Source organism: Microcaecilia unicolor, chromosome 6 (assembly GCF_901765095.1).
Source record: "Microcaecilia unicolor chromosome 6, aMicUni1.1, whole genome shotgun sequence".
NCBI classification, from domain to species: Eukaryota; Metazoa; Chordata; class Amphibia; order Gymnophiona; family Siphonopidae; genus Microcaecilia; species Microcaecilia unicolor.
This window is the reverse complement of record NC_044036.1, coordinates 228,642,421-228,661,417: the sequence shown is the minus strand read 5'-3', so window position 1 is coordinate 228,661,417 and position 18,997 is coordinate 228,642,421. Positions and strand designations below refer to the sequence as shown.

Genomic DNA, 18,997 nt, shown 5'->3' with positions numbered 1-18,997 from the left:
TAACACCCTCATCGTCCCCGTCTCATCTGCCCGCAACCTCGGTGTCATCTTCGACTCCTCCCTCTCCTTCTCTGCGCATATCCAGCAGATAGCCAAGACCTGTCGCTTCTTCCTCTATAACATTATCAAAATTCGCCCCTTCCTCTCCGAGCAAACCACCCGAACTCTCATACACTCTCTCATTACCTCTCGCCTTGACTACTGCAACCTACTCCTCACCGGCCTCCCAGTTAGCCATCTATCCCCCCTTCAGTCCATTCAGAACTCTGCCGCACATCTTATCTTCCGCCTTAACCGATATACTCATATCACCCCTCTCCTCAAGTCACTTCACTGGCTTCTGATCAGATACCGCATATAGTTCAAGCTTCTCCTACTCACCTACAAATGCACTCGATCTGCAGCCCCTCCTTACCTCTCTACCCTCATCTCCCCTTACGTCCCTACCCGTAACCTCCGCTCTCAAGACAAATCCCTCCTTTCAGGACCCTTCTCCACCACCGCCAACTCTAGGCTTCGCCCTTTCTGCCTCGCCTCACCCCATACTTGGAACAAACTCCCTGAGCCCATACGCCGGGCCCCCTCCCTACCCATCTTCAAATCATTGCTCAAAGCCCACCTCTTCAATGTCGCCTTCGGCACCTAATCACTACACCTCTTCTCAGGAAATCTCAACTACCCCAACTTGACATTTCGTCCTTTAGATTGTAAGCTCTTCTGAGCAGGGACCGTCCTTATTCGTTAATTTGTACAGCGCTGCGTAACCCTAGTAGCGCTCTAGAAATGTTAAGTAGTAGTAGTAGTAGAACCCATGCAACTGGGTCATTCTCAACTTTCGAAACAAGAGAAACAGAGGTGACTGATCTTTAATTTATGTCTATATTGTGGCGACCATGGATACTATGCAGGCAGGTGCCCAAATAAACCTGGATCCTTAAATTAAGGTCTTACTGTGGGCACCACATTGGGCTTCTCCTTGGGTTCTCTTTGTAATCAATTCCTAATTCCAGCTGTACTCAACTTAGATCAAGGAAAGAAGCTTACTGAAGTTTTTCTGGATTCCGGAGCTGGTGGAAACTTCATAGACGAAGCCCCGGTCTGTCAATTTAACATTCCCACACGAGCTACAAAAGAGTATTCCAGTCTCTCCAGTCTACGGTCACATTCAAGGACACTTAAGCACACAAATGGTTCCAGTGCACCTGTGCATTGGCAACCACAAGGAAGACATCACTCTATGCGTTCTCCAGACAGCAGTACAACCCATTGTCTTGGGTCTACCTTTTCTACAGAGACACAATCCGACCTTAGACTGGGGAAGAGGTGAGATCACAGCTTGGAGTGACTCTTGCAGAAAACATTGCCTGGCTTCTGATGCTTGCAGTATTTCCGACGAGCAACCGTACCAGGATTCTGATGCTTGGACTGATATCAGCGAACAACCATCCCTGGACTCTGATACTTCTGCAGTCGTCTTAGTGACCGCCTGTGTAACCAGTGTTTCATCCCAGACCGGTGACCTCCTGGCCGAAACCTGTACTGTGCCCAAGATTCCGACTTTTCCCTGCAGTTCTAAGAAGACTCCTCAAGACTTGATGTCTTGCACCATGCTCGAAGAACTGGACCCTAGATATAAGGTCCAGGACATCCCTGTTACTAGCTTTTAGTTTTGAGTAGAGAATGACATGGGGACAAAATTTGTCTCCATCCCCGCCCCGTCCTCGCAGGCCCTGACTCCGTCCCCGCCCCATCCCCACAGGCCCTGTCTCCGTCCCTGCCCTGTCCCCGCAGGTTCTGTTCTCATCTGCAGAAGCCTTGAACACTTATGATTTTATATTTACATCTTTTTATTAAAGTATAAAAAGGAACAATATGCTGTGCAACTGTTGTGTATAAATTACAAATAGAGAACAATAATAACAATGAGCAGCTATAATAACCCTCCTTCCCACCACCACCCTCTACCCTTCCAACCCCAACAATAGGTGATTTCTACTACACCAAGGAATCCTAATTCACACTGTTAAAAAGTCCAGGGTATAAAATACAACCCATTCTATATGCCCTAGAGGGGAAAAATATGCCCTATATTGGCTTGCAGCCAAGGCTTGCCCTGGTGTTCCTGCTTCCAAGCATCATTCTCACTCATGACGACATCAGTAAATGCCTTTATAAAGCGCTTATAAACCTTCCTGCTTTGCCTTTGCAACAGAGGTTTTCAGATGAGTTTTCATCTGTGTGTGTTTGTTGCAGTTCCAGCCCTGCTTGTTCCTGTCCTGCCAGTCTTCAACTTCAATCTCAACCCTGCTTGTTCTAGCCCTGTCTGTCTTCAGCTTCAGTTCCAACACTGCTTGTTCCAGCCCTGCCTGCTTTCAGCTTCTGTTCCAGTCCTGCTTGCTCCAGTGCTGCCTGCCTTCAGCTTCTGCTCCAGTCCTGCTTGCTCCAGCGCTGCCTACCTTCAGCTCCAGTCCAGCTTGCTCCAGTCCTACTCATACCAGTCCTGTCCGTTTTTATTATTTTATTATTATTATTATTTGTTGCATTTGTATCCCACCTTATCCCACCTCTTTGCAGGCTCAAAGTGGCTTACAATACATCATGAGTAGTGGAAAAATGTTAGTAAATAAACATTTAGTATTGCAGGATCTTGGTCAGCATGATGATAATAAAACAAAGTAATAGTATACAGCAGATATTAAGAAACAGTTCTGAATATAGATGGGCAAGTTGTGCATATTCACATTGGTTGATCTTTGTGGTATGCTTTATTAAAGAGATGAGTCTTCAGTAAAAAGCGGAAGTTCGTTCTTTCATAGATCGATTTCAAGCTGCGCGGCAGTGCGTTCCAGAACTGTGTGCTCAGGTAGGTAAAGTTTGACGCATGCATTAGTTTGTATTTCATTCCTTTGCAGCTGGGGAAGTGCAGATCAAGGAATGTGCGGGATGATCTTTTGGCATTCCTAGGTGGTAGGTCTATCAGGTCAGACATGTAAGCTGGTGCGTCTCCATGGATAATTTTGTGAACTAGTGAACATATTTTGAACGTGATGCGTTCCTTAAGTGGGAGCCAATGTAATTTTTCTCATAAGGGCTTGGCACTTTAAAATTTTGGTTTGCCAAATATGAGTCTAGCTGCAGTGTTCCGGGCTGTCTGGAGTTTCTTGATTATTTGCAGCCGGCATATAGTGCATTGCAATAGTCTAGATGGCTGAGCACCATTGATTGTACCAGGTTGCGGAAAACACTCCTTGGGAAGAAAGGTCTTATTCTTTTTAATTTCCTTATTGAGTGGAACATCTTCTTGGTTGTGTTTTTCGTGTGGTTCTCTAGTGTTAGGTGTTGATCAATGGTGACTCCAAGAATTTTTAGGGTTTCTGAAATAGGAAGGTTTAGAGTTGGTGTGTTAATGGCGGTGAATTCTTTCTTGTTGTGTTAGGAGGTGAGTATTAGGCACTGGGTTTTTTCTGCATTGATGTTGAGACTTTGGTTGATGTCGTTGGAAATTTCTTTTAGGTCTTGTTTGACTGGGATGTAGATTGTTACGTCATCTGCATAAATGTATGGATTAAGGTTTTGATTTGATAGTAATTTTGCCAAGGGTATCATCATTAAGTTGAATAGAGTTGGCGAGAGGGGGGATCCTTGTGGTACTCCACATTCAGGTACCCATGCGGCTGAGATAGACTAACTAGATTAGGAATCCCTTGAACCAATTGAGGACGTTGCCTCTGATTCCGAAGTATTCAAGGATGTGTAGTAAAATTCCGTGGTCAACCATGTCGAAAGCACTTGACATGTCAAATTGTAAAAGTAGTATGTTCTTACCAGATGCAATCATTTGTTTGAATTTAGTCATGAGAGTTACTAATACTGTTTCGGTAATGTGGTTAGACCGAAATCCTGACTGAGAATCGGGAAGTATTGAAAATTTATGTAGATAGTTTGTAAGTTGCTTGGTCACCAACCCTTCCGTTAATTTGGTTATTAAGGGAATGGATGCTACTGGTCTGTAGTTAGTTAGTTTAGCACTTTGCGTCTTTGGGTATGGGGGTGAGTAAAATGTTTCCTTTTTCCTTCGGGAAGAGTCCATTTTGTAGCATGTAATTCAGGTGTTTCGTTATGTCGTTTATGAATTGTTGAGGAGCAGATGTCTTCAGGTTGTTTGGGCATATATCTAGTTTGCAGTGAGATTTGGCAAATCTCTTGAATGCTTGGGAGATGATGTTCTCTCGTGGTGTAAGTTTTCCGTTCTTGTTTATTCGGTGGTCCTTTTGTTCGCCATTGGAGGGAGATGTTTGCTTTGTAGTGGTCCGACCATAGTACTTGTGTCCATTTTGTGTCTGTTAGTGTAAGGTTTGCATCGAGGTCAAAGTTGGGTGTGATGATGTCTAGAGTGTGTCCTTTTCTGTGGGTAGGTTGTGTGTGTGTCCTATGAAGGTCCCATAATTGTAGGAACTCTTCGCATTCTTGGGTACTGGTTGAGTTGAGATCTTCAAGATGTAGATTGATATCTCCTATTATGATGACATTTGAGCTAGAGACACAAGTGTTCGAGATAAAGTCCATGAGGTATGTTTGGGATTCTTGCCAGTTGCCTGGTGGTCTATAGAGCAAGACTGCGGTAAGGTGTTCTTGCAGGGTTGCGTGATTAATTCTTACTGAAGCGATTTCAATTTGCGGTAGAATCGATTCAGTTATTGTTGTGATGATAAACTCAGATTTGTATATAATTGCTATTCCTCCTCCTCTTTTTCCGTTTCTTGTCCAGTGGGTAATTTTGTATCCCGGTGGATATAGATCTTAGATTATAGGGTCTTTAAGGTCATGAATCCAGGATTCAGTGATGAATAGGAGGTCCAGATTGTCTGTGGTGATCCAGTCTGTTATAGTCTCTGTTTTATTTACCACTGATCTGGCGTTTACGTATCCCATTTGGATTTGTCAGGAAGGTTCCGTTTGGGATTTGGTTGTGTTGATTCTTATTATTTGTCTGGTTTCTTGGTATTTGGTTTTGTTGTGTCCTTTCTTCTCTTTCTGTTGGTTGTTTCCGTATGTATTTGTTTTTAATTTTAGTTGGTTGTTATTCTTTTGGTTTGTTGCGCTGTTATTGGGTTGTCTGTGGTTTTTGTGTGTTGTGGGGAGATTGTTGTTTATGTTGGGAGTGGTCCATACGTGGTGGATTAAGGGAAGGAAGTAGATTAGCATGAGTAGTTTGTTGGTGTTCATGTTGGCTGTATTTAGTAATGGTTGGTATGTCTGGGTAAGGTTTTGTGTGAACATCAATCGGTATCAGCATTCATCATCCAGCTTAGATCCTTGTTTGGGTGGTTCGCCTGCTGCTGCCGGTTGCCAGTAGTGGCCCAAGGGCTCACGATTCCTGACTTGTGCCACAAACAATGGCTCGGGTCTTAATAATTAGCAGAATTTAATACTACAATTCTTTTTATCCAGGTATGTCCAAGAGCTTATTGTATAGGCTGTAAATCAGGGGTGGGCAGCAATGAAAGCAGTGCATGCAAATTGATCAAGTACAAAACATATTATGAATCCAATTTCTCCTTTCTAAGCAGCCAACTCTGGAATGCCCTCCCCAGTCTCATCTGATCAATCCGTGACCATCTACCCTTCCGGAAAGCACTAAAAACCCATATATTCAAGCAAGCCTATCCAAATGACCCAAACTAGTGAACCCATCTACTTAACAAATACCAAGAGACAACGGCATTAACCCAATCTACACCTCCCACCTTAATCCATTCTCCACTACCTATCTCTACCAACTTATCTATTCTACTATTCGGCTTTACCCAATCTACACCAACCACCTTAATCCATTCTCCACTACCTATCTCTACCAACTTATCTATTCTACTACTCGGCTTTACTTAATCTATACTCACTCTACAATGTATTCCCTATTACTGTGTAAGTCGCATTGAACCTGCTTTGAGTGGGAAAGTGCAGGATACAAATGTAATACATAAATAAAATAAATAAATTCTGAAAACCAGACTGGGTTGTGGCTCTCGAGGACTAAAGTTGCCCATCCCTGCTGTAAATGATTCAAAATGCTGTTGCAAAGCCAATAGCAGGAGTGAGAGCCTACACTATTTGCCAGTGCCAGTGGTTCTTTCCTGGCTGAAGCATAAAAAGATAATGGGTTTTATTTACTAGGATTGTTACGTGCTGATATGTGCCTGATCAATTGTGTGTGTGTGTGTAAACTCACACAAATGGTAGGGTATATACCTACAGTGGGGGAAATAAGTATTTGATCCCTTGCTGATTTTGTAAGTTTGCCCACTGACAAAGACATGAGCAGCCCATAATTGAAGGGTAGGTTATTGGTAACAGTGAGAGATAGCACATCACAAATTAAATCCGGAAAATCACATTGTGGAAAGTATATGAATTTATTTGCATTCTGCAGAGGGAAATAAGTATTTAATCCCTCTGGCAAACAAGACCTAATACTTGGTGGCAAAACCCTTGTTGGCAAGCACAGCGGTCAGACGTCTTCTGTAGTTGATGATGAGGTTTGCACACATGTCAGGAGGAATTTTGGTCCACTCCTCTTTGCAGATCATCTCTAAATCATTAAGAGTTCTGGGCTGTCGCTTGGCAACTCGCAGCTTCAGCTCCCTCCATAAGTTTTCAATGGGATTAAGGTCTGGTGACTGGCTAGGCCACTCCATGACCCTAATGTGCTTCTTCCTGAGCCACTCCTTTGTTGCCTTGGCTGTATGTTTTGGGTCATTGTCGTGCTGGAAGACCCAGCCACGACCCATTTTTAAGGCCCTGGCGGAGGGAAGGAGGTTGTCACTCAGAATTGTACGGTACATGGCCCCATCCATTCTCCCATTGATGCGGTGAAGTAGTCCTGTGCCCTTAGCAGAGAAACACCCCCAAAACATAACATTTCCACCTCCATGCTTGACAGTGGGGACGGTGTTCTTTGGGTCATAGGCAGCATTTCTCTTCCTCCAAACACGGCGAGTTGAGTTCATGCCAAAGAGCTCAATTTTTGTCTCATCTGACCACAGCACCTTCTCCCAATCACTCTCGGCATCATCCAGGTGTTCACTGGCAAACTTCAGACGGGCCGTCACATGTGCCTTCCGGAGCAGGGGGACCTTGCGGGAACTGCAGGATTGCAATCCGTTATGTCGTAATGTGTTACCAATGGTTTTCGTGGTGACAGTGGTCCCAGCTGCCTTGAGATCATTGACAAGTTCCCCCCTTGTAGTTGTAGGCTGATTTCTAACCTTCCTCATGATCAAGGATACCCCACGAGGTGAGATTTTGCGTGGAGCCCCAGATCTTTGTCGATTGACAGTCATTTTGTACTTCTTCCATTTTCTTACTATGGCACCAACAGTTGTCTCCTTCTCGCCCAGCGTCTTACTGATGGTTTTGTAGCCCATTCCAGCCTTGTGCAGGTGTATGATCTTGTCCCTGACATCCTTAGACAGCTCCTTGCTCTTGGCCATTTTGTAGAGGTTAGAGTCTGACTGATTCACTGAGTCTGTGGACAGGTGTCTTTCATACAGGTGACCATTGCCGACAGCTGTCTGTCATGCAGGTAACGAGTTGATTTGGAGCATCTACCTGGTCTGTAGGGGCCAGATCTCTTACTGGTTGGTGGGGGATCAAATACTTATTTCCCTCTGCAGAATGCAAATAAATTCATATACTTTCCACAATGTGATTTTCCGGATTTAATTTGTGATGTGCTATCTCTCACTGTTACCAATAACCTACCCTTCAATTATGGGCTGCTCATGTCTTTGTCAGTGGGCAAACTTACAAAATCAGCAAGGGATCAAATACTTATTTCCCCCACTGTAGATCATAAGTACATAAGTAATGCCACACTGGGAAAAGACCAAGGGTCCATCGAGCCCAGCATCCTGTCCACGACAGCGGCCAATCCAGGCCAAGAGCACCTGGCCAGCTTCCCAAACGTACAAACATTCTATACATGTTATTCCTGGAATTGTGGATTTTTCCCATGTCCATTTAGTAGCAGTTTATGGACTTGTCCTTTAGGAAACCGTCTAACCCCTTTTTAAACTCTGCCAAGCTAACCACCTTCACTACATTCTCCGGCAACGAATTCCAGAGTTTAATTATGCGTTGGGTGAAGAAAGATTTTCTCCGATTTGTTTTAGATTTACTACACTGTAGTTTCATCGCATGCCCCCTAGTCCTAGTATTTTTGGAAAGCGTGAACAGACGCTTCACGTCCACCTGTTCCACTCCACTCATTATTTTATATACCTCTATCATGTCTCCCCTCAGCCGTCTCTTCTCCAAGCTGAAAAGCCCTAGCCTCCTTAGTCTTTCTTCATAGGGGAGTCGTCCCATCCCCGCTATCATTTTAGTCGCCCTTCGCTGCACCTTTTCCAATTCCACTATATCTTTCTTGAGATGCGGCAACCAGAATTGGACACAATACTCAAGGTGCGGTCGCACCATGGAGCGATATAATGGCATTATAACATCCTCACACCTGTTTTCCATACCTTTCCTAATAGTACCCAACATTCTATTCGCTTTCCGAGCCGCAGCAGCACACTGAGCAGAAGGTTTCAGTGTATTATCAACGACGACACCCAGATCCCTTTCTTGGTCCATAACTCCTAACGTGGAACCTTGCATGACGTAGCTATAATTCGGGTTCTTTTTTCCCATATGCATCACCTTGCACTTGCTCACATTAAACATCATCTGCCATTTAGCTGTCCAGTCTCCCAGTCTCGTAAGGTCCTTCTGTAATTTTTCACAATCCTGTCGCGAGTTAATGACTTTGAATAACTTTGTGTCGTCAGCAAATTTAATTACCTCGCTAGTTACTCCCATCTCTAAATCATTTATAAATATATTAAAAAGCAGCGGTCCTAGCACAGACCCCTGAGGAACCCCACTAACTACCCTTCTCCATTGTGAATACTGCCCATTTAACCCCACTCTCTGTTTCCTATCCTTCAACCAGTTTTTAATCACAATAGGACTTTCCCTCCTATCCCATGACCCTCCAATTTCCTCTATAGCCTTTCATGAGGTACCTTGTCATGCGCCTTTTGAAAATCCAGATACACAATATCAACCCTTTGTCCACATGTTTGTTTACTCCTTCAAAGAATTGAAGTAAATTGGTCAGGCAAGATTTCCCCACACAAAGGCTGTGCTGGCTTGGTCTCAGTAATCCATGTCCTTAGATGTGCTCTGTAATTTTGTTTTTAATAATAGCCTCTACCATTTTCCCCGGCACCGATGTCAGACTCACCGGTGTATAATTTCCCGGATCTCCCCTGGAACCTTTTTAGAAAATGGGCGTTACATTGGCCACCCTCCAAACTTCCGGTACCACGCTCGATTTTAAAGATAAATTGCATAAGTACATAAGTACATAAGTAATGCCATACTGGGAAAAGACCAAGGGTCCATCGAGCCCAGCATCCTGTCCACGACAGCGGCCAATCCAGGCCAAGGGCACCTGGCAAGCTTCCCAAACGTACAAACATTCTATACATGTTATTCCTGGAATTTTGGATTTTTCCAAGTCCGTTTAGTAGCGGTTTATGGACTTGTCCTTTAGGAAACCGTCTAACCCCTTTTTAAACTCTGCTAAGCTAACCGCCTTCACCACTTTCTCCGGCAACGAATTCCAGAGTTTAATTACACGTTGGGTGAAGAAACATTTTCTCCGATTTGTTTTAAATTTACTACACTGTAGTTTCATCGCATGCCCCCTAGTCCTAGTATTTTTGGAAAGCGTGAACAGAAGCTTCACATCCACCTGTTCCACTCCACTCATTATTTTATATACCTCTATCATGTCTCCCCTCAGCTGTCTCTTCTCCAAGCTGTATAGCCCTAGCCTCCTTAGTCTTTCTTCATAGGGAAGTCGTCCCATCCCCGCTATCATTTTAGTCGCCCTTCGCTGCACCTTTTCCAATTCTACTATATCTTTCTTGAGATGCGGCGACCAGAATTGAACACAATACTCAAGGTGCGGTCGCACCATGGAGCGATACAACGGCATTATAACATCCTCACACCTGTTTTCCATACCTTTCCTAATAATACCCAACATTCTATTCGCTTTCTTAGCCGCAGCAGCACACTGAGCAGAAGGTTTCAGTGTGTTATCGACGACGACACCCAGATCCCTTTCTTGGTCCGTAACTCCTAACGTGGAACCTTGCATGACGTAGCTATAATTCGGGTTCTTTTTTCCCACATGCATCACCTTGCACTTGCTCACATTAAACATCATCTGCCATTTAGCCGCCCAGTCTCCCAGTCTCGTAAGGTCCTCTTGTAATTTTTCACAATCCAGTCGTGATTTAACGACTTTGAATAACTTGTGTCATCAGCAAATTTAATTACCTCGCTAGTTACTCCCATCTCTAAATCATTTATAAATATATTAAAAAGCAGCGGTCCTAGCACGGACCCCTGAGGAACCCCACTAACTACCCTTCTCCATTGTGAATACTGCCCATTTAACCCCACTCTCTGTTTCCTATCCTTCAACCAGTTTTTAATCCACAATAGGACATTTCCTCCTATCCCATGACCCTCCAATTTCCTCTGTAGCCTTTCATGAGGTACCTTGTCAAACGCCTTTTGAAAATCCAGATACACAATATCAACCGACTCCCCTTTGTCCACATGTTTGTTCACTCCTTCAAAGAATTGAAGTAAATTGGTCAGGCAAGATTTCCCCACACAAAAGCCATGCTGACTTGGTCTCAGTAATCCATGTCCTCGGATGTGCTCTGTAATTTTGTTTTTAATAATAGCCTCTACCATTTTCCCAGGCACCGACGTCAGACTCACCGGTCTATAATTTCCCGGATCTCCCCTGGAGCCTTTTTTAAAAATGGGCGTTACATTGGCCACCCTCCAATCTTCACTAGCAGTAGCTCCGCAAGCTCATTTTTCAGTTCTATCAGTACTCTAGGATGAATACCATCCGGTCCAGGAGATTTGCTACTCTTCAGTTTGCTGAACTGCCCCATTACGTCCTCCAGGTTTACCTTGAAGTCAGTAAGTTTCTCCGACTCGTCCTCTTGAAATACCATTTCCGACACCGGTATCCCAGCCAAATCTTCCTCGGTGAAGACCAAAGCAAAGAATTCATTCAATCTCTCCGCTACGTCTTTGTCTTCCTTGATCACCCCTTTTACCCCTTGGTCATCCAGCGGCCCAACCGATTCTTTTGCCGGCTTCCTGCTTTTAATATACCGAAAAGTTTTTTACTATGTTTTTTTTGCCTCTAATGCTATCTTTTTTTTCGTAATCCCTCTTGGCCTTCTTTATCTGCGCCTTGCATTTGCTTTGACACTCCTTATGCTGCTTCTTGTTATTTTCAGACGGTTCCTTCTTCCATATTTTGAAGGCATTTCTTCAGCTAAGGTACTTCTTGCACTCCAGCATATGAAGAATAATATTACCCTTTCCTTTCACTCAGCATACATTCACACAAAAAGAGAACATGAAGCACTCGGAGATATTCCTATTTCATAAGCACTAAAGAAGTTTATTGCCAAGTAAATTCATATGAATCACACAACTAGCAGATATAACAATATTACTCTATATTTCTTATAAATGCTGATAAAAGTATACTCACAGAACTTTTTTTACTTTTCTTTTTTTTCTCATTGTCATCTGCCACTAATACAGCTCACTCAGCAAGGTTATTCAGTAACTGAAAGCAGACTTCTGGCTTCTCTTGTTCTCCTCACTGAATCACCCCCTCCCTTCTAGGTTGTCACAAGTGGAAACCTATAAAAAAAAACAGCTGGATGCTGTTTACTCTTAGTCTCTTTCAGATAATTCCTGTTTGCGGTCAATCTGACATGAACTGACAGTTTGCTCTTAGTACACAGTTGAAAGACAAATAATTTAGAAATCCAAACTGCGGGGCTAGGGAAAAGGTAAGATAGTTTTCCAGTTAAAAGGACTCCTGAGTCAATCCACTCACTAAGGGTTTGCCTGGACTCAGAATCTCCCTTCTTCACTTGCTTGGAAACCTTGCAGGACTTTTTTGGAAGACAGCAAACCTCCTTTCTTGAGGCTGGGCAGTCTTCCTCTTCAGTAGTCAGGGTTCCAATTTGAAGCCACCTTGCTGCACCTCCTCTCCCCTTCTTCTGCAGCTACTCCAATTCAGTTCACTTCCGTGCCATTCCCCAGACTGTCCTTCTAGGTCAGTCTGACCTCTTTTATACTACTAAGCTTGTCAGTTCTAGAATCTTCCCTGTGCAAGCTATGAGAAAAACAACTTGTTTTTTCTCCTCATGAGATAATGTCAGATGGTTCTTCTGATGCCTATTGTAGGCGTATGCCCATAGGTGTATCCCTTATCAAGGAGGGTCAGTCAGTCTGACAAAATGTCTTATTTTCCAAACCTGTGTATTTGTCCCTGTTCCAAATTTGAGCAAACAACCAGTCTGGTTCTTTTCACTTAGGTAGACCTCAGGCCTAATTACTCTGGCTATATAAAAAAAAAAAACAAGTCAAGTTATAAAAAAACACTTGTATTCCAATTAAAAATACCACCCCTCAATTTTAAACCTTAACAACGCCTCCTTTTCACATTTTTACAAATCTTGATGTGGTGATTTGTATGAATCTGACATTTGAACAAAGGAGAGAAAAATACTAAAGTTATACTATACTTATACAATTGGTATATTACACAATCTTAAACTTATTTATTAATTACCTTGTTTCAATTCCTATGTTAAAGTAAACAAATATATTTAATATCACTCTCTGGTTTTTTTTTTTATTTTATTTTTTATACCTTATTATGAAGTCATCCAAATCAATAAAACATTATCTTATAAATCAGTAGTGATACCACATCAAATCACTCAAAAATAAAACTTGACTCATAAATGTGATGACACATCAAATTACACACAGATTTTATCAATGTATATCGTATCGCTTTTTAAAAAAATATTTGATACATATCCAACCAATTATGGATTTGCTTTCTGTGCCAACCAATATTTGGCAGCATCAATCTGCTGTTGTATTTGTTCAATCTGTCTATTCAAAAATTTGTATGCCTTTGCTCGATTTCGGACAGCACCAGCATTTATGCTTTTTCTCCATGTGAATTCTCACAAATACCACAATTTGAAGTATACAAAGTAAAAAGATCAAATTGTGATATTTGTGAGCATTATCAGTGATTGTATTTACTGCTTCCTGTATTTGAATATTTATAATCAGGTTTTACTTTTTGTAACTATATGCTGTATATTTTTAATATATATATGGGATGCATATTTGAGGTGGTATCTCAAATTCAAAAATAGATAAAAAGCCAAAGCTTTGCCCAGAACATGACAGGGTAAAAAACAATAAAAGGTCTGTCTTTTGCCTATTGTAAAAACTGCTGCAAAAATGGTCACCATGTGATGTTTTCAGTATTCTGTGTTACTATTAAGTGTTCTCATCCTGGGGCACAATGAGAACAGGGTGGAGAATGCCCAGAGAATCAAAAACATGAGCATGGGTAGGGTAATCAACCTCTCAAAAATCAGTTGCAGCCGTTGCAAAGTCTGGAATATCTGGGAGTTTGTTTTGACACTCTACAGGGCAGAGATTTTCTTCCAGATCACAGGAGAATCAAACTTCAAGACCAGATTTGTCACTTGCTTCAAGTTCAGAGTCCTCGCACTTGGGACTATGTTCAAGTCCTTGGATCTATGGCAGAAACTTTTGATGTAGTTCTCTGGGTCAGGTCTCATATGCAACCCCTACAACAGTCAATATTGTGTTGCTAGTCTCCGATGTCTCGAGGCTAAAATTGTCTGCTGTTTTGGACTCCTCAAGCAAAGTCCAGTGTTATGTGATAGCTTCAGTTGAACATTCTTTTATAAGGAACTTTGTTGATCATGCCACACTGGGTAGTGGTGATAATGGATGCCAATCTGAAGGGGTGGGGAGTTCATTGTCTCCATCACACTGCTCAAGGTCTTTGGTCCAAGGTGGAGGCCTCATGGCCATCAATCGTCTGGAACTTTGAGCTGTCAGACTGGCTCTACGGGCCTTTCAAGCCATACTCACAGGAAACCCGGTCTGGGTCCTGTCGGACAATCTGACAACAGTAGCCTACATAAACCGGCATGGAGGCACATGAAGTGTGCAGCTTGCTCTAGAAACTTGTCTATTAATTCTGTGGGCAGAACGATATGTGCCCATGGTTTCAGCAGTTTATATTGCCGGAGCAATAAATGTCCAAGCAGACTATCTCAGCAGAAATTCTATGGATCTGGGAGAATGAGAGTTATTAGATGCAGTTTTTCGCATGATTGTGCGCACTGGATCTGATGGCATCTCACAACAATACAAAGGTTTCTCACTAGTTCAGTTTGGAAGGAATAGATGCTCTTCAGGAATGGCCGGAAAAGGAACTACTGTACATCTTCCCACCCTGGCCGCTTGCTACTCAGGATTCTTCTTCATCTGGGACTAGTGATTCTTAGAGCACCAAATTGGTCCAGGAGGCAGTGGTATGTGGATTTTAATATAACTCCTCGTGGACAATCCCTTTTGCCTTCCCCAAATGAAGGGCCCCTGAGAGAGTAGGCCCCCTTTGGTCTTATGGCTTGGCTATTGAGAGGTCAAAGTTAAGGAAGAAAGGCTATCTACAGGACGTAATTTCCGCATTACTACAGGAACGGAAATATTCCACCTTTTCCACGTATGCTTGAGTCTGGAGGTTATTTGAGTCATGGTGTTACATTTTGGGTTTCTGTCAGGTACTTGTGACAAGGATTGGCCACTGTTGGAAACAGGATACTGAGCTAGATGGATCATTGGTCTGCCCCAGTATGGCTATTCTTATGTTCGTATGAGAGGGCTATTGCTCTCTTTCATTTGTCATTGCTGCAGATTTTAGCCTTCCTTCAGAATGGCTTTAAGAAAAGTCTAGCTTATAGCTCACTCAGAATACAAGTGGCTGTGCTATCCTGCTGTCGAGGACGTATATCCATTGACAACTCATCCAAATGTGGTACATTTCCTTAAAGAGGTCAACTATCTTAAACCCCCTCTGCATTCTCCGTGTCCTAAGTGGCATCTTAATCTGGTACTCAAAGTTGTTCCTATCTCGCTCTTTGAGCCATTAAAGAAAGCTGTGTTAAAGATCTCACATTGAAGGCTGCGTTTCTGGTGACTATAATGTCAGCCAGTCAAATTTCTGAGTTCCAAGCCCTGTCATGTCGGGATCCATTTCTTTGTTTTTCTGAGGCTAGGGTTTCTATCAGAACAGTTCCCTCATTTCTACCTAAGGTCATACCAGTGTTCTACCTTTTAATCAGCCATTGTTTCTACCTTCAGGAAGGAGGATTGTGCAAGGGAATATAGCACGTTATTTTCCCTTGATGTGCATCAAATTATTCTTTATTATCTAGAAATCACTAATGAATTCCATCAATCGGATCATTTTTTCTGGTCCAAATAGGAATAAATGCAGTTTCTAAAGCTACTATAGCATGATGGGTTAAGGAGTGCATTTCTTCAGCATACATTCTTTTTAGTAAACAAGCGCCTCTGTGAGGGCTCACTCTACTCAGGCACTTTCCATTTCATGGGCGGAAGCAAACATTTTTCTTTTTCTTTTATTTATTTGGATTTTGCTCAAACCTTTTTCATTAGTAGCTCAAGGTGAATTATACTCAGGTACACTGGGTATTTCCCTGTCCCTGGCGGGCTGACAATCTAATTCTGTACCTAAGGCAATGGAGGGTTAAGTGACTTGCCCAATATCTTGAAGAGTTTTGTTGGCTGGCTACATGATCTTCCTTGCACATATTTTTCAAACATTATTGAGTGGATGTCGCTGCTACCACAAATTTTGGTGCATCAGTTCTTTTTATTTTTTTGTTTCCCTTTCCCTCCCAGATTAAGGACTGCTTTGCTACATCCAAAAGTTTCTGGATTCATCTGCTCTGATGACAAGGAAGGAAAAATGATATCTTACCTGAAAATTTAATTTTCTTTCCCATAGCAGATGAATCCAGAACCTCACCCTCTGTCATTTATGTCAGAGTTGCCTTGTTAGTTTCTCTGTCTAGGTTATTGCTTTGAGTTTTGCTGTTTCTGCAGGTTACAGTTCTTCATAATTCATTGCTCTTCTTTGTGAGAAAAGAGAAGTTTATTTGCATGGTATTTGTTGTTTCTTTCTGCTTTGTTAAAAGCAATACTAACTGACCAGAAATACATTCTGTCCTATATAACACAGTTCAGTTTGTGTTCTCTGTCTCCACCTGCTGAGAGATGGACATAACCCATAAGTTTCTGGATTCATCTGCTATGACTACAGGGAAAAGAATGTTCATGTAAGACTTAATTTTTGTTCTTTTCCAAATTACAGAGCCCTAACCTCTTTAGCCTTTCGTTGTAAGATAGGTGCTCCATCTACTTTCTTGTTTAGTTGCCCCTATCTGAACTTCATTCTAGTTCTTTTTCTTTTTTGAAATGAGGTAATCAGAACTGCACACAGCAGTCAAGGTGAGGGTCACACCATTATGCTCTTATGAAATTGAGGAAACCGCCTGGTCTGAAACAACAAAAAAAAGAAAAGTCATTATTTGAGCATTTGCATGATACCAGGGTGACCATCTATCCAGACAATAGTAGCTCAATCTTGTTTTTGAAACAGTAATAGTATCTCCAATGCTCTACTAAAAGTCTTGTTTCTGTTTTGTGCTGTTTCAGGAACAGAAAATGCTGGATAAACTGGAGTTTGAGCGTCGTCTCGACCTGGGACAGCGAGAACGTGCTCTGCTCATCCTGCAAAGTAACAACCAAAAGGATGAGATTTTACAGATAGTAAAAGAGGTATGTTCTGAACCATATGTCCTCAGTGGTCATCTTTATTCTTTTTTTAAATTATTATTATTAAGCTTTTTCAGTTTAAACATCTCAAAACAAGATCAAGAAAAGGACGTAAAAATCCCAATTGAAAATCACAGAAAATGAGACATTAGTGTTGAAAAGTTCACTTTATGAAAAGGGAGATGGAAAATGAACAGGTATAATAATTAAAAGAAAATAACAAGGAAATCTCCGTGAATACCAGTGCCAATTACAATATAACCCCTTTCCCCATTTCACTCCTCCTGACCCATGTGAATTGTATCCAACTGTAATGAGTCAAAGAATATACATTTCTTTCCCAGTGAGCATCATTGATTTGATAGATGACTTAGCATCCACTTGTACTAATTATAGATATCTTCAACCAGTGTAGGTCACTGATTTGTTAGAAGAGTAGGGGAAGGTACAGAAAAACCTTTGCATCACCTTGTCATAAAACAAATTTTGTAGGATTGTTTGCTTGTATGGCAAATTCATTTCCAGAATTCAAAGACAATGCACATGCTTACTATCAAAATTCAATTGTGCATTCTTTCAGACTATAAATTTCTATGAGAATGTCAACTGAGATGTTATTTTTTCGGGGGGGGGGGGGGGGGGGGCTGGAGGGGGAACTTGTCTGTACTACTGTGCCATGCAATACAAATGTATGTATCTGAACTTCAGTTAAATAATACAACTACTATCAGGCATATTGATGTTAGTCTCTTCTAGGAATTAATTTTTACTTGTAGTGGCCGTGAAAAGAGCCGTTTGAACAGTTTTGACTTTCAATACTAAATTGGCTAGCTTTTGTTCTTTTTTATCTGCTGGTATCTCTCTGGCATGCAGTGCACCAGCTTCAGGAGTTGTTCCTGAGTTACGACACAGTTCCAGGCAGTAATAAGAGAATCAATAATATATATTTTTTGTTCCCTAGCTGTCTCTTAGCTATTTCCAATATGACACTTTATGCCATAAATTCTGAATTGGATTGAGATCTGGAGACTATGCTGGCTTTCACCTAGTTCTTTTTCTTCAGTCTGTCACAATTTTTGCTCGATGGCATGGTGCATTCTAATCCTGGAAAAAGTAACATAGAGGGGCATAATTGAACGTGAACGCCCATCTCCATGGGCGTCTATGTCTGAAAACGGGTACGTGAAGAAGCGGGACAGACTGTATTTTTGAAAAAAATGGGCGTCCATCTTTTGTTTTGAGAATACGGTTTGAACGGACCAAATGCCCATGGATTTGGCCCTTTCTGAGCTGGGCGTTTTTTTTTTTTTTGCGATAATGGAAAATAAAAACGCCCAGCTCAGAAATGTCCTAATCCAAGCCATTTGGTCGTGGGAGGGACAAATGTACAACACTGCCATAGCTCTTAGGGGTGAAGGGGGCAACTGCATATGGGCACAGTGGGTTTCAGAGGCCTCCCATTTACCACCACAAGCGGTACGGGGAGGGATGGGCTGGGTCTGCCTGCCTGAATAGGTGCTGAAATATAAGCCAGGACTGGTTGGTCTTTTAGGGGTTTTTCCTCACTTACTTTACTCGCTGAGGCTTTCAATCCTGGTCCTTGTATTCCTCTGTCTATCCCACAAGCTGCTTCCTGAGTCCTTGATCCACACCTTTTGTATGGTCTGTGCCCTGAAGAGGACAGGTACAAATCAAGGTAGAGTATACACAAAAAGTAGCACATGTGAGTTTATCTTGTTGGGCAGACTGGATGGACCGTGCAGGTCTTTTTCTGCCGTCATCTACTATGTTACTATGAAGTGTACTGCAGTACCCACTAAAAGTGCTCCAGGGACAGGACTTGTTGCTGCTGAATAACCTTGGCACAGCAGTTGACACCTGAAGACTAATCTCGCTGAAAACGTCCTTTATTTGAATAAGCACCTTTACTCACAGTTAACTGCAGATCGCAGGTTGTGCCTCACTGGCAACGAGTCTCGCTGCTACTGAGATTAGCAGTAGGTCTGAGCTGGCAGCATGGTGTACAATGCCCTCTTTCAGCAACATTCAAGGTAAGAACTAAGTGCTGTAACGTGGCTAACACATGACTGGGATCTAAAACTGGCTTACAAAAATGGCCACTACC

General features: G+C 42.2%; 1 protein-coding gene across 2 annotated transcripts in view; it reads left to right on the top strand.

Annotated features, from left to right (window-relative positions):
* LRSAM1 (leucine rich repeat and sterile alpha motif containing 1) overlaps window positions 1-18,997 on the top strand; it is a 1,377,704-nt gene that overhangs the window by 643,091 nt on the left and 715,616 nt on the right. For both annotated transcript variants that reach the window (XM_030206572.1, XM_030206573.1), the window contains exon 12: window positions 16,753-16,875. In XM_030206572.1, the coding sequence (XP_030062432.1) occupies window positions 16,753-16,875 (123 nt within the window). The remainder of the gene's footprint in view (window positions 1-16,752; window positions 16,876-18,997) is intronic.